Genomic DNA, 16,363 nt, shown 5'->3' with positions numbered 1-16,363 from the left:
GCTTTTATTTGTCCCTGTCTATGGAAGGTGAACAGGATGGCCTTGAGTGACACTGTAACATTTGCCTTGGGAACCCTAACCTTCTCTTTCTGTCCTTCCCTCACTCCCTCAGGGATGTCCCATCACCATAAAGGTGAGAATGAGTTGGACTGGGCACAGAAGCAAAAGCGGTTGATGTCCTTGTTGCCCCATTACAGGACGTGGAGGAGAGGCCAGGGCACTTCCAGGAAAAGGGACGATAAAGCCAGGAAGGGTGGCACCTCAGAGACAAAATAGCCCTGGTGGTGGAGCCTGGGGTGTGCCTCTGTTTGCAGCATCTTCTTTCCTTTTCTCTTTGCCTCTCCAAGTTGGAGACTGTAACGGGTATCCATATGAGGCCAGGGTTGAAAATGGAGCAGTCCAGGGACAGCCGGCTACATCTTCCGAGCTTGGGAGACCCAATAGGGCCTTGAGGACCTCTAATCAGCCTGCTACTTGGGACATTAGGTTTATTTGAGGAAGAGGAGATAATATTCAACACCCCCAGTTATCCCACGCTCACCTAATTTCCTCTTCAACTCATTCTTCCACCCCCAAAATGAGGGTGCCCCTCATCAGATCAGAAAAAGCAGGTGAAGAAGCTACAGTCCAGCTGTTAGCCCCTCACAGTGCTGGCGTCTCCCTATGAGAGGCAAACTAGGTCTGTCTATGACCTATTCAGCAGCCCTGGAGCCTGAAGAAAGCCCCTCAGCTTCTAGCAGCCAGGTACATGATCTGTGGTCCCAACCTCAGGTGGCAGGGATGTGGAAAATATTCTGGGAGAATGCAGGATAACTATAAGGGTGACTGAGTTTGGAATGTTACACCTCTGGTAGTGACAACAACAACAACAATAATAATAATAAATTACCTTTACTCACAATCTCTTCGACTCCTTATTTCTCTTATCCTTCTTTTCAGGTATTGGGTTCTGTCCCTGAAGTTCTCTCAGTGTAAATTTAAAATATTTTACCCTTTAGCCATAGGGAGAATCTGCTTTTGAATCAGGATCTCCTAGAAAGTGTGACCTAGGGATCAAAACTTTTCCTAGGTATAGCTCAGCCTGCCTTACTTTTATCTTCATCCACTTTTCCCCCATAGCTGAGAACCTAGGGTCCTTTTTCACTGCATTGTCTGTCTACTGCTTACTGCCCCTTGGTTCCCTTCCTGCCTTTATGTCTTGGAAACCAGGACACAGCCCTCTTGGTGGAGAGCTGGGATGATCTCATTGCTCTTGGGAAGAAGAGAGATATTGGAGACTTGGGAAGAACAGGGAGGCTCATCGTGGGGCAAAATAACAAGAGAAACTGTGTTTTGGGATAGCAGTTAAGGAAGCTGGCTCTGGAGAATGACTGCCTGGGTTTCAACTCCTTAGCTCTGTGTTTTTGGATGAGATAGGTGTAATCCTTGGTTGCCCAATTTCCTCATCTGTATCATGGGGATGCTAAGAGTGCCTATTCATAAGAGGCTGTTATAAGGATTAAATAATCATCTAGATGAATATGCAAAGAAGCTTAGAACAGGGCCTGGCACGTAGTAAGCGCTCAGTAGATGCTACAGGTTATAACTGGGGGGGGCGGGGTGTCCAGGACATATATTTGTAAATGAAATAGGGACGGTACCACCATTGGGGCTATTTTTAGATATTTGTGAAAGGAAAGAGACAAACTATAAACTTAATTTAGTTATGAAAAATCATAATAGTAAATGTAGTTATCTAGGGCTGTTTATGACTAATTTCCATCTTCAAAATAATTATTAGGTACTTTATTAGTGTGTCAGATAAATTTTAAGATCTGCCTACAGGGCACTTCCAGGAAAAGGGACGATAAAGCCAGGAAGGGTGGCACCTCAGAGACAAAATAGCCCTGGTGGTGGAGCCTGGGGTGTGCCTCTGTTTGCAGCATCTTCTTTCCTTTTCTCTTTGCCTCTCCAAGTTGGAGACTGTAACGGGTATCCATATGAGGCCAGGGTTGAAAATGGAGCAGTCCAGGGACAGCCGGCTACATCTTCTGAGCTTGGGAGACTCAATAGGGCCTTGAGGGACCTCTAATCAGCCTGCTACTTGGGACATTAGGTTTATTTGAGGAAGAGGAGATAATATTCAACACCCCCAGTTATTCCACGCTCACGCAAATGATATGTTCGCAACTTATTAAAAAATAAAACATATACAGATTACGTATTAACCCAGCTTCACATCCTTCTCTGAAATCTAAATAAACACTTGTGACTGACTGCTCTTCCACATTTACTGAGCCATAGCGATCACGTTACATAAGTAAAGTCTGATTAAAAAAAATAATGTCAGTATCTAGAAAATATAAGAGAGAGGGAGGTGGATGATAACGTCTCTGTTCAGAGCCAGGCAGTTTTAGGAGTTAAATTAGCTAACTGGGTTATTTATTTAATTTTTAAAATCAGTTGTACTCATTGGAATTTTTCTTCTCTTTGCCTGTTTGGCTTAGGTCTTTATGTGCATAGAAAGAGCCAGGGCTAACATGTGTAATGAGACAAATTAACCTGTTATTCCCCGCCTCATTCCCCTGCCACTACTACTTCATGCCTGCTTAGAGTACATTCTTAGATGTCCTATTCTAAAAAACTGTAATTATAGAATATTAGCTTCACTTGATCTCTATAGAACATGGAAAGTAAAAGATTCCCATTTACTGTCTCTACTGTTTGAATTAAACAAGATGCAGAGATGGGGAATGGTGATTGTATATAACTGCCCCAAAGAAATGCCAGTATAAAGAGCAGGAATCAGTGATATTTTATATATATAAAATATATATATATATATTATATATATATATACCCTTCAGTTGCATTTAGACACAGAATTCTTTAAACTGTGTTCTTTTTACTATAAAAGTAATAGAGGGTCATTGCAAAAACTGAGAAAACCTGAAAATAAACATGAAAGTTATAAAAATAACCCCTGAATCCTGCCATCTAGAAATCCATTGTTAACATTTTGATACATTTTTTATGTTTTTGCAATTCACATTAAAAAATTTTAAACCAAATTTGGGTAAATTAAACACGAGTATATATAGTTTTCATTTTTATTTTCTCACTGAACAAATCATGAATGTTTTCCCGACAGGAATATCTAAGTCTGTTTCCCATTTTTCTTATATTTAAGAAACAAGGCATTATTCAGACATTTAAGTGGGAGATATTGTTTCTAGTAATTTAGCCATAACTATACACAGAATCTGAGGATTAACATTTACTTCATGATTCATTCCAATTAGGTACTGTACCTTAAAATGGATTGAGTTGGTAGGTGAGAAAGAGAAAAAAAGTGAGTGATGACATAATTGACTGGTATGGGGTAGGAAAATTGAGGGTAATAGTCCATAGATGACACAACTATTCTTAGTTTGCTTAGGGTGATGAAATTCTGATTGCTACCACAATTTCAGGAGAGGGACTACTAATAAACAAAGGTAAAAAAATTTTAAAGACATAGCTTTTATGTTTTGGGGATTAAAACCATGCATTTGTGTCATATCAATAGAATTCATGTAAAATTAAAAGGTATGTAAAAAAGGAGAATTCATTTTGACATCATTGTAATTTTTCGCATTATGGATATTCCTGGGAAACTTTTTGGATGCTGTCTGGGAATTCCTCTTTACTGGCTTTGGACATATCCTCCTATTACTCACAGGAAGCGTCGTTCTATAAAGCAGCTCCAGCAGGAGCAGAGCTCCAGTGTTCTTGGCTGACCTCGCATCAGAACTGCAAGAGTGGCAGAAGCAGCAGCAACTCAGGAGGAATCTGACACCGAAACAACTGCTTCACCGAACAGGTAAGTGCAAGAAGTCTTTTACTTAATTAATCTGGCCATGAAACCCAGATTATTAATATGAACAGATAGTCAAGAAGCCTTCGATAAAAGATCTGTGCAAGCTCTTATTGTATTCAGACAAGTTAAAACCTGGCTTTTCTCTTTGACCTAAATGATGAGAATCTTAACTTTTACATGTATTCATTTGGGTAAACTTCTTTGAAGTGAAGATGGTGGCAAAAGATTTCAATCCTTTATCTGAAAATCTTATGATGTCGCTCTACGCATCATTGTAGAATGATTTGAGTAACTGGTAGCCTGGGACTTCATTCTATAATTAATTTTGTACTTTCGCCCCCAGAAAAGCATTTCAAGTCTAATCTTGGGATCAAAAGAAGTCTTGAAGTCATGATTGCTTCACAGTTTCTCTCTGCTCTCACTTTCGGTAAGTCGATGCCCGTAGTTAGAAAAGGGTTTCTTATCCTTGGCACTACTGACATTTTGGACCAGATAAGTCTTCCTTGTGGGGGCTGTCCTGTGCATTGTAGGTTGTTTAGCACCATTCCTGGCCTCTCCTCACGATGTGTTGTGCCCTGGGCTAGGAGCAATTTACCTCATTGTGTCTCAGCTTCCTTACGTATAAAGAGTCGATCATAAATAACCTATTTCCCAGAGGCATTTTGAGGATTCAGTATTGTGGTTCATGTAAAGTGCCTCCGACAGTGCATATTTAGTGCCCCCCAAAGCTTAGTTATTCTGATTATTATTCTACTATTAGGCAGGTATATTGGGGAGGTTATGGTGGGCGAAGCACCAAGTGGAAGGGCAACCACAAAAGAGATACACAGTAAATGGTAGTTTCTCCATTCGTACCCATTCTTACTTTGGAAAAGGTGAAAAAAGGTTGAGTCAACCCAAACGCCACTAGATACCAAAAAAAAGACAACAAAAGGTCCAGTTAACAGAGTCAAACCATAGCAGGACTAAACTTTCCCATTCCTTTCACATTTTCCCCCTTAGTGCTTCTCCTGTTTAAAGAAAGTGGAGCCTGGTCTTACAACGCCTCCACAGAACCCATGACGTTTGATGAGGCCAGTGCTTATTGCCAGCAAAGGTACACACATCTGGTTGCAATTCAAAACCAGGAAGAGATTAAACACCTGAACTCCACATTCAGCTATTCACCAAGTTATTACTGGATCGGAATCAGAAAGGTCAACGATACCTGGACCTGGATAGGGACCCAGAAGCCTTTGACTGAAGAGGCCACAAACTGGGCTCCAGGTGAACCAAACAATAAGCAAAGCAACGAGGATTGTGTAGAGATCTACATCAAGAGAGAAAAGGACTCGGGCAAGTGGAACGATGAGAGATGCAGCAAAAAGAAGCTAGCCTTGTGCTACACAGGTAGGGAGTTTGTGGCAGCAGTGAGAGGGAGATTCAGTGTGTGAGCATCTTGACAGATTGTGGACTGTATGCAAAAACTGGTCTCTATTGTGGGAATTTTATGTTCTAAAAGATACGGTTTTAAAACATTCTGTTTGATGTTTTAAAACAGAATGTGTTTTTGCTTCTTTGTGTGAATGTAGACAAGAATGTATGTATTTATGTATACATATATGCATATATATAGGTCTATACTTATATACAGTGTGTGTACAAACACATGATACATTTTTAGCTACCTGTTGTTTATGTGCCGTAGGGGAACTCTCTTTAGAGTTTGTGATAAAGGGAATTTTCTATTTGGGGAGCCAGTTACAGCTATACCCCTGACATTAACATCAAGGTTTAAAATGGTTGAGCCTAGGGCTTCCCTGGTGGCACAGTGGTTGGGAGTCCACCTGCCGGTGCAAGGGACACGGGTTTGTGCCCTGGTCCGGGAAGATCCCACATGCCGCGGAGCGGCTGGTCCCGTGAGCCGTGGCTGCTGAGCCTGCGCGTCCGGAACCTGTGCTCTGCAACGGGAGAGGCCACAGCAGTGAGAGGCCCGTGTAGCGCAAAAGAAAAAAAAAAAATGGTTGAGCCTAAAACTCAGCTTTGGCATTTCATCAAGCACTTCTGTTAAAATCTCTGGCACTCTGTATCATTGGTGACATCCCCGTTACACACTATTGACCCTGAATTCCTAAAGAAACTCATTTGAAGCACAATAACAATCGTCATCACAGACTGTCTTTTCCACAGCTGCCTGTACCCCGACATCCTGCAGCGGCCACGGTGACTGTATAGAGACCGTCAACAGCCACACTTGTCAGTGCCACCCCGGCTTCACGGGACTCAAGTGTGAGCAAGGTAAGGTTTGGTCTCACCTTTTTCTTCGCTAGAGATGGTAGGAGGATTTTGTGTCCAAGCTGGCTTCGGAGTCAGGTCTGCATGCCTTCCCTTCCCTGGGGCATATGGTTTCAGAAGGTGGTTAAGAGCTGAGGCTATGAAGTCAGACCCTCCTGGCTTTGAATCCCAGATTCACCACTTATTAATTACAGCACCTTGACAACATAGTTAAACTCTCTGAGTCCCAGTTTTCTCATTGTAAAATGAGGACAATATAGTACCAACTTCACAGGCTTATGGTTTGGATGATGTGAACAAATGCAGACACAACATTTTCATAGTGCCTGCTATTCAGTAAACAGTAGTGGGCTTCCCTGGTGGCGCAGTGGTTGAGAGTCCACCTGCCGATGCAGGGGACATGGGTTCGTGCCCCTGTCCGGGAGGATCCCACATGCCACGGAGCGGCTGGGCGCGTGAGCCATGGCCGCTGAGCCTGCGCGTCCGGAGCCTGTGCTCCGCAACGGGAGAGGCCACAGCAGTGAGAGGCCCGCGTACCGCAAAAAAAAAAAAAAAAAAAAGGTCAATAAACAGTAGTTCAGGGTTCTTCCCACCTGATAAGGTGAGAGAGGAGAAGAATTGATTTGGTTTCCCTTTTCAGTTGTGACCTGTCAGGCACAGGAAGCCCCTGAGCATGGAAGCCTGGTTTGCAACGACCCTTTGGGGAAATTCAGCTACAATTCTTCCTGCTATGTCAGCTGTGGGGAGGGCTATCTCCCAAGCAGCCCGGAGGCCACACAGTGCACTTCCTCCGGAGAATGGAGTGTTCCTCTTCCAGCCTGCAATAGTAAGTCTCTCTCAGAAGGCACAGAACATTCTCTAACTCATCCCTCATTGCCTTACTTTTTATCCAGTTTATACCATTTTCAGCACGTCAGGGAAAGTTCTTTTAAACTTGTCCTAATTAAACAAGTTCTAATTAAACTTGTTCTCTTGGCCAATATATATGGCCAGTACGGTACCAGCTGGCTTTGAGAGAGGTTTTGATCCTATGTTTGACATAAGTGTTTCTGAGGCTCCGGTGATTTGTAAGAAAACACATAAAACAGTGGAACCATACTCTTAACATCTTAATGACTTTCCCCTTTCTCTGTTTAACCTCACCCATGCAACTGGACCAATTTAAGAGGATGGTAATCACGCAGCCTCAGTATACCCTTTTCTCTCTGTCTTATCTTTCTAGGCCAAAGACAAAAAAATTCTTTCCTCCAGGTCATGCTGGGTTAAAATAAATGAATGTTCTGTGTACGTCGGGATTGTTTTTTTTTATCACTAGTCATAAATCCTGATCTAGAATATGTTATTTTTCTTTGTTTTTGCCTTATGTAAAATAGATCAGAGACCTGATGAGAGATCTGATAAAATAGATCAGAAACCATTTAGCATAGTCAGGGTCAATCAGAGAAGATGAAAATATCAAGAAAAAAGCATAAAAACTTTATTGGGTGTGCGCATGTCCCCAAGGATGAACGCAGGGCTTTGGGAATCTACCCTCTGATCTATCTTACTGTATTATAAATTCCAGTTCAATAAGAAGTGAATATGTCACTCTCCTGTAAAGTTCATGGTGTTCTTTCAAATCCCCAGTGGCTAAGTGTGATGCTTTGAGAAGTCCTGTCAATGGAGTTGTGAAATGTTTCCAAAGCCACGGAAGCTTCCTGTGGAACACCACCTGTGAATTTGAGTGTAATGAAGGATATAAACTCACTGGACCCCAGCACCTGCAGTGTATCTCCTCTGGGATATGGGACAACAAGAAACCAACATGTAAAGGTACGGTAGTTCTACATCAGGATTTATATTGTAAACATTCTTTTTTCTCAACCTATACTCCAAATGGGAAAGCCAGACCTGCTAATGTAAATTGGGACATGTGTTACAGCTGTGACGTGTGATGCCATCAGCCATCCTCAGAATGGCGCTGTGAGCTGTAGCCACTCCCCTGCTGGAGAGTTCACCTATAAGTCATCCTGCCACTTCACCTGTGCAGAAGGCTTCGTGTTGCAGGGGCCAGCCCAGGTTGAATGCACTACCCAGGGGCAATGGACACAGCAGGTCCCAGTTTGTGAAGGTAAGCCTGAGAGTCTCCTTTACACTCTCCCTTTCTCAAAGAGCAGCAGTCTTCAAATGTGAAGCACTGAAAATGAAACCTGATGCCTACTTTAACTACAGTAATCAGATCTGATGGGCAACATTCATCTTATATTTTTGAGATGCATATAAAAGAACTGTCCAGGGAAAGGATTGTATGTAGTAAGAGTGGATGCTTTGCTGGTTTCTTAACTGTACTGGACTAACATAACTTTATAGACATTGGCATGGAGTAAGCAGAAATCTTAATCTGAAGGGAAATCACATTAGAAAATTTACAAAGTAGGATTATGAGAACATGACTTGATTCCAAAGTACTTGTCATACCTTTCTTCTGAAATTGCTCATAACTAGCAGTGATGAAAATGTTTCAAGTGTGGTGTCAGATATAGAGACACCCTTAATATATACGTAAGCGCTAAAATTTAGTTTAATTTAATTTAATAAAGCAAGATCAAGAACATTGAAAGCAAGCAGTTTTCACTATCAGGAACTGGCATTTTTGTAGCCAGATACAGCACAGAATGATTTACAGTGGCAAAAAGACACAAGACAAAAACCAAACTGCAAAGCAGACAAATTTTATGTGGCTGCCTTCTTATCCTCCTTTCTTTTTGGCCTCATCTGTCAGCATCCAGGACCCATAAGTTGCTCCCTGACTACATAAAATCTTTCTCCTAACCCTGACTTCTTTCACATATCAGAACAGAGCTCAGGAACCACTGGTCCTGTTAAAGGCTGTCCTTTAATTAGTACCCCTGTCAACGAAGGGACTGGAATTCAAAGAAAACACAGCCATCTTCCCACTTGTCCAGGGACTAATGAAGAGTCTTGAATTCTCTGAGTATTCCTTTGTCCAAAGTGATCTGGGTTCAGTCGTCAAATGCCAAGTACTATCCAGTTCCACTACATTATTCTCTGACCATAATTTTGGTAGCTCTGCTTTCCCGTGAAAGCTTTGTCCAGCCCAGAGAGAGGCTACATGAGTTGTCTTCTGAAAGACAACTAGTCTAGTGTTTCTAGTACTTCTGAAAGTTTCCAAAGTGGGTCCATGGGTGAGTTTTCCTGTGAGCACTATTGAAGAGCTAGGGACTTGGTTACCTTGGGAAATCTGTTGCTGCCCGATAAAAACAAACCTCTCATGTACTCACTCATGTCTTCCAGCTGTGAAATGTGATGCTATCCCTCAGCCCAGAAGTGGTTCAGTGAACTGTACCCATTCCCCCACTGGAGAGTTTACCTACAAGTCCTCCTGTGCCTTCAGCTGTGAGGAAGGCTTTGAATTACGTGGATCGGCTCAACTTGAGTGCACATCTCAGGGACAGTGGACACAGGAGGTCCCCTCCTGCCAAGGTAGGACTGAATTCAATCTTTAAAGGAGTATAGGTCAAGTACCTTAAAACATTTCTGAACCTAGATTGCCCCAAGGGACTTGATCCTAATTTCCTACATGCTGAAAACTAAGTAGTGCTTATAAGTTACACTTATTGGTGACTTTTCTGCCCGTTTTAAAAACGTTCCGGTAGATTTTTCTTAACCTCTACCCATGTCCTATCGTTTGCAGCGGTACAGTGTTCAAGTTTGGAGGTTCCCGGAAAGATCGACATAAACTGCAGTGGGGAGCCTGTGTTTGGCACCAAGTGTACATTTTCATGTCCTGAAGGATGGACGCTCAATGGTTCTGCGGCTCTGACATGTGGTGCCACAGGACACTGGTCTGGGATGCTGCCTACTTGTGAAGGTGAAGCATTGATTGATGGTGGTTGTCTGGGGGACAAGAGAGAAGAAAGGGAGCTAAGAAAGGAAGCTATCTGGCTGCAGTAATGAACTACCCAGTGTATCCAAGCCAGAAAGGTCAGAAAGGTTACCCAGGTTAACATTAGTGGATGGACATTTCATTTTATGGGGATAAAGAGAAAACAGAAGAAGTGACATGTCAATGGAATTTTGATAAAAGGAGAGCTAGTGGGAAAAGTTGGGGGGTGGGAAGGGAAATGAGAGAGAGAGTGAGAAAAAGAGAGAGAGAGAGAGAGAGAGAGAGAGAGAGAGGGAGGGAGGGAGAGAGAGAGAGAGAGAGGTTAACCAAGGTGTGCTGTGAAAGCTTGGTAGGTTAGAGCTCTGCCTAGCCAGGCTGGGAGATAAGCTCGCAAAAGGTGGTTTGGGGCTGACCTCTAAGGCCTTTAGTACCATGTCTCTGCCTCATGTATTGAACTAGATGACTCTTCTGCTTTGTACACTGTAATCAGTGCACAAAGAAAAGGACAAATGGACAGAACAGAAAGACTTTGAATTTAATTCCTTCTCATGACAGTTTACCCCCCTCTGTTTCCTTAGCTCCTTCTAAGTCCCAAACTCCCTTGGCAGTTGGACTTTCTGCTGCTGGGGTCTCCCTCATGACATTAGCATCATTTCTCCTCTGGCTTCTGAAACGCCTTCAGAAGAAAGGTAAGGGCATTTATGAATGTACTCCAAAAAGGTTTTTGAAAAAAATTATTTTCTCATTGATGAGTCACGTTATCTCTCACAGATTTAAAAAGTAATTAGAATCTAGTCACTAGTCATTAAACACTAATAAACTGCAGGGTAATTAAGCAGAAGTCTTAGGGAAAGAGTTTCAGGAAATACAAATGTTAGTGTGCTAACATGGTACGACTCCAGGGGATGCTATTCACATTGAATGCTGTGGTCCCCCTGGGAGTTGTTGCAATGAGGCTGCCATAATTAGCGGTCCTGGGAAAATCAATAAAATGTTTCCAAAAATTTTATTTGGAATACAGGCTTAAATATGGGAGTATCTCAGGGGATATGCAAACACATCTAGCCACACTCCTGGTTTGTTTGACCTACAGAGTCTTTAGTATTTTTTGAATTAAGTTCTGACATTTACAGAATAGGAAATTTCACATCTAATCCAGACCTGAGATTTCTCATGGCAGATTGGAAGACAGCAGAACCTGGCAAGCAGAGCATGTTGCTATCCGCTTGCATTAGGAAGCTGCTGTGTCCTTTGCATGAGTGCGCACTTTGCATCCCCTGCCCTGCCCCCTTGTTGCCACCAAGCTGTGTCTGGGCTCTGATAATTACAGGGGCCGTGTAGGTACTGAGTCTGCAACCCCTGATGAAAAGAGTCATATTGTTTCAGGATTTAATGTATCCTTAAAAGTCATTGAGTCTAAATGAATGGTTTTCTTTCTCTTGCAGCAAAAAAATTTGTTCCTGCCAGGTAAGCTGCACTCTTGTATAAAGCATGCCATTGAACATTTTACACATTTTTCTCTCTTCATGCTGGAAACCAGTGCTTTACTCAGTGTTCTCATGTATTCCACAGCAGCTGCCAAAGCCTTCAATCAGATGGATCCTACCAAACGATTTCCGAGTTAACTTAAGTCCAAAGGAATCAGGTAAGACTTGAAAATCACATATGGTTTTGAAAGAAGATATCTTCTCTACATGTTCTGTTGCTCCTGGAACCTTCTGAACCTGCAGTGTCTAGGGAGGAAATCACCACCTTCATGTTATCCTAGGGCATGTTGTTTCATGTTTTTGTCGGAGGAGAGGAAAGGAACAAGGATCTGGCCTTTATGGAGTCATTTCATTGATGAACATGAATAATAATAATAGCTAACCCTTATATGGCACTTACTATGTTCTAGGAACCGTTCTAAGCTAGGAATTATATGAGATAAGGGCTATTGTATTTATTATTATATAGGTGAAGGAAATGAGGCACAGAGAACTTAATGCCGAAAATCTCAAAACTAGTAAGTGGTATAGCCAGGATTCACACCCAGGCAGTCTGGCTCTAAAAGCTGTGTTCTTAACCACTCTTCTCTGCTTTGTGACAATTTGGAAGGCTCAAGTCCCCTCTGAATAGATGTTTTTTAATTAATAGACATTTTTGTGTGTGCAGTTTCAGGTTCACAGAAAATTCAGTAGAAAGTACAGAGTTCCAGCATAGCCCCTCATGCCCTCCAATTTCCTCTATTATTTTTTTAAAATTTATTTATTTATTTTATTTTCGGCTGTGTTGGGTCTTCATTGCTGCCCGCGGGCTTTCTCTAGTTGCGGCGAGTGGGGACTCCCCTTGCTGCGGTGCACGGGCTTCTCATTGCGGTGGCTTCTCTTGTTGCAGAGCACGGGCTCTAGGTGCGCGGGCTTCAGTAGTTGTGGCCGCGGGCTCAGTAGTTGTGGCTCGCGGGCCCTAGAGCGCAGGCTCAGTAGTTGTGGTGCACGGGTTTAGTTGCTCCATGGCACGTGGGATCTTCCCGGACCAGGGCTCGAACCCGTGTCCCCTGCATTGGCAGGTGGATTCTCAACCACTGTGCCACCAGGGAAGCCCTCCTCTATTATTAACATCTTACATTTGTATGGTATTTTCTTACAATCGATGGGCCAGTATTGATATATTATTATTAACTAAATCCCACAGTTTACAGTAGGGTTCACTCCTGGTTTTGTATATTCCATGGGTTTTGACAAATGTATAATGACATGTATCCGCCATTACAGTATCCTACAGAATAGTTTCACTATCCCAGCTATATAGGATGTTGCAGTTTGTATCTGGACTAGCCTTGTGAGAGTGCACACAGTTGTCTGTGCTAGAAGGGGAATTTTGTCGCTGCTGTTAGTATGCAAAATATTAAATGTCCTGCCCGCATGCACTCTTATCATTGCAGGAGCACAGGTACATTAGGGAACTAGAACGATACCCTGAAGACGGCAGAGACAGAGAGGTCTGCTTGGGTCTCTGGCCCTACTCACCTACTACACACGCTGGCTGCCTTTATAGCTGGGACTATGGTACCTACAAGGACTTCAACGGACTAAAATCCAGTGGGCAAGTCCAGCCTGCCACCAAAAAGACTCAGTTTTCTCCTTTCCAGTGCTGGCTACTGGAAGGAAAGAATATTCGCTTCCATGCAAGAGTAAAGAGACTAAGGCTCTGGAATCTCAGAATTCCTTTTCTAACTCACCCTTCACTCACTGGGAAATCTTGTGGTGCAACACACTATTCTGTGGCGCTGTTTCTTTCTTTTGTCCCTCACAGTGTTTCAACTGCTGCTTATGTAGTTGCTGTCATTGGGATGAATAATACGTGTCAAGAGTTTAGAGGAAACAAATTGGTCAAAGATATTCTATTAACAGACCTGGAAAAAAATGACAAATTTTTAATGTCATGGGGTGACGACATGGGAAAGGTTGTTAATGGTGGAAATTCTATTTAGCACTCTGTGGGAGTGCAAACACTGTCTCAATCACTTTTATCCCTGTGGGATTCAGTGCTTTTTAAAGTGTTTTTTAGAGGCTGTGTGTTCTTTTTACTTGCATTGACTATAGTATAAAGTCCATAAGTCTTAATTCAGTACAAGTGTGGTAGGGACTTTAAAATATGTAAATATTAGGACTATAATATAATAGTCCCTGTGGTAGGGACTTTAAAATATGTAAATATTAGGACGATATTAATTCAGTACAAGTGTGGTAGGGACTTTAAAATATGTAAATATTAGTCCTATAATAATTAGGACTATAAATATTAGGACTATAATAAAAGTTGCTTATCCCAGATCTTTATTAACAAATTCTAAAGTTTCATCTGTAGTAAATGTATTTCAAAAAGGGCAAATACTGTGCCCTAGCAATGCATAAACCAGTATAAAGTTCTGAATGTTTGACTACAGTTTCTTTAAAAACCATGAGTAGTCTCAGGAGAGCAGAATCCGCATGGCAACACACTTGTACACTGTCAGGTATTTTTTCATAGCTATATGGTTTCTATGATGAAAAACTTCCAGGAGGTTAAATGTTCTGATTTGATAAAAGCATAAATGCAAACAAACAAAGGTACAGTTTTATGAATGTCTTTCTTAAAAAAAAACATATAGATATATAAATGTGTTTTGCATTACTACAAAGATGTTTGTCAGATGTGATGTGTCAACATACAATTCTTGTATATTACATAAGATTTTAAATCCATGCTAGAAACATACCATGTAATGGATCTGTCCAGTGGATTTTTTTTAAAGTCAAGATGTCTAATAAGTATTCCCTAATTGTCTTATTCTGTCCGTTCGGGTGTTCTTAAACAGAGGAAAGCCTGAATGAGCAAGTATTTGTATTTATTTATAAGAGAGTTTAAAATTCCTAAGGAATCCCTAGTCGTTGGTTGATCACTGGCCATAAGAGATACTGGGCCAGCAATTGGCAAAGCTGCCCCAACCTTGCAGGATAGTATAAGAATCCAAATTCTCCCACCCTTTCATTAACTTAGGATGTGTTGAAAAAGCAAAATTTCAGAGAAGTGCTGGCTGCACACTGGCAAAGACAAAACCAAAAGGAAACAGAGAGATATGATAAGGATCAGAACAGCAGAGGTTTTTAAGGGGCAAAAGAACTCTGGGAAATAAAGGAGAGAGAGAGAAAAAAAAAACAAGTATTATGAGCAGGCTACATATGGAATGAATTACTGTTTTCTTTGAAATTGTTCAAATGTTGTAAATATTTGTATATACTGCATTGGAAATAGCTGTGTGAAATATAAATGTGGTCTGTGTTTGGGTTTTATAAAGTATTTAAAATTATGATTTAAAATGTTTTAAGTATGTATTTATTTAAGCTTATGTCATACCTATTGTATTTGACATGGCATTATGAAGTTTTATAATAAACATGTTTATATTTAGCCCTGTGTACAGGCTCTTTCTTAAAAATTCTGTTTTACTTAGATAAAAGATCCCATAAAATTCACCCTTTTTAAGTGTACAATCCAACAGCTTTTGGTATATTTACAAGATCCTGTGACCATCACTGCTATCTAACTCTGGAACACTTCTATCTCCCCCAAAAGAGACCCAGGACCCATTAGAAGTCACTCTCCATCTTCACCAGCCACTGGTAACTACTAATCTACTTTTTGCCTCTATAAATTTACTTATTGTGGACATTTCATACAAATAGAATCATACAGTACGTAGCCTGTTGTGTCTAGCTTCTTTCATTTAACATAATGTTTTCAAGGTTCAGCCATTTTGTACCATGTATCAGTACTCCATTCCTTTTTATAAACTGAATAATACTCTATTGTATGAATATGCCACATTTTCTTTTTCCATTCATCAACTGATGGACACTTGGATTGTTTCTGCTTTTTGGCTATTGTGAATAATGCTGCTATGAACATTCATGCACAAGTTTTTGAGTAGGCTTATGTTTTCAGTTCTCTTGGACATATACCCAGAAATGGAATTGTTGGGTCATATGGTAACTTCACGTTTTACTTTTTGAGGAACTGCCAAGTTGTTTCCCGGAAGGGTAGCACCATTTCACAACCCCACCAGCAATGTATGAAAGTTCCTATTTCTCCATATTCTGTTCAATACTTGTTATTTTCTGTCATTTTGATTATCACCACCCTAATGGGTATGAAGTAGTATACATACGGGCTTTTGCATCAATACTCTACAGTTGTCTGAAAAAGTATTAATAATCTGAAAACAGTCATTAAGCTCAATGAAACAAAGACTCCTGGTGTCTTTGCATCATGCCAGTCTCAATTCTAGGCTGCTCAAGTCAACCAATTCATCTTGATTTATTCTGCAGACTCAGTTATTCTCCAGGATTAGAGCCACGGCTGTTTTTTCCCACCCAAAATATGTGTCTTCTCTTTTCTAGAATAGTGTCAATGCACAAAGCCTGGTGTGTACCAAACTAAAAACCACCTCAACAATCTCATCGCTATCAAAGAATCCGAATACCTGAATTTCCTAAGAAAACATGGTTTAACTTTTGGCTTGGTTATCCAGACTAAAAAAGAAGAAATGTGGCTATAACACTGTTACAGACTACGGTTGTTTTCACTTTGATTTTATACTTCTTAGCTCAAAGTATTACTTAAGAGAAAATTAAAGAAAAAATGAAAAATAAGGATAGATTCTGCTAATTAGGGCTGTTTTCATGTAGGACTGAAATGGGTACACACTTGAGACATCAGCTTGAAGTGCAGAGAAAGCAGGAATGTTAGCTTTTCCAGGTCTAAAAAAAAAAAGAGAGTAAATTGAACAAATTAAATGTATTCAGAAGGGAAACAGGTGCCCAAGTCAAAGGGACATAGGCAAG

At 41.1% G+C, this 16,363-nt stretch overlaps 1 protein-coding gene across 1 annotated transcript; it reads left to right on the top strand.

Annotated features, from left to right (window-relative positions):
• The first annotated feature begins 3,759 nt into the window (after window positions 1-3,759).
• On the top strand, window positions 3,760-14,930 carry SELE (selectin E). Its single transcript, XM_067728593.1, has 13 exons — window positions 3,760-3,841; window positions 4,182-4,265; window positions 4,841-5,227; window positions 6,008-6,115; window positions 6,753-6,938; window positions 7,739-7,924; window positions 8,034-8,222; window positions 9,407-9,595; window positions 9,807-9,983; window positions 10,577-10,687; window positions 11,444-11,465; window positions 11,571-11,643; window positions 12,922-14,930. Exons 2-12 carry the CDS (start codon window positions 4,229-4,231, stop codon window positions 11,626-11,628), a joined length of 1,650 nt encoding a protein of 549 aa, XP_067584694.1. The 5' UTR covers window positions 3,760-3,841; window positions 4,182-4,228; the 3' UTR covers window positions 11,629-11,643; window positions 12,922-14,930.
• The last annotated feature ends 1,433 nt before the right edge of the window (window positions 14,931-16,363 follow it).

The sequence above is a fragment of the Pseudorca crassidens genome, chromosome 2, assembly GCF_039906515.1.
Source record: "Pseudorca crassidens isolate mPseCra1 chromosome 2, mPseCra1.hap1, whole genome shotgun sequence".
NCBI classification, from domain to species: domain Eukaryota; kingdom Metazoa; phylum Chordata; class Mammalia; order Artiodactyla; family Delphinidae; genus Pseudorca; species Pseudorca crassidens.
This window is presented reverse-complemented; position numbering and strand designations above follow the sequence as displayed.

What these genes read in the sequence shown, in the direction of transcription:
- SELE (XM_067728593.1), top strand. Translation starts at nt 4,229, where the DNA reads ATGATTGCTTCACAGTTTCTCTCTGCTCTCACTTTCG. An exon ending in TCCTCTTCCAGCCTGCAATA is followed by an intron (nt 6,939 to 7,738) that starts GTAAGTCTCTCT and finishes TCAAATCCCCAG; the next exon opens with TGGCTAAGTGTGATGCTTTG. An exon ending in GAAACGCCTTCAGAAGAAAG is followed by an intron (nt 10,688 to 11,443) that starts GTAAGGGCATTT and finishes TTTCTCTTGCAG; the next exon opens with CAAAAAAATTTGTTCCTGCC.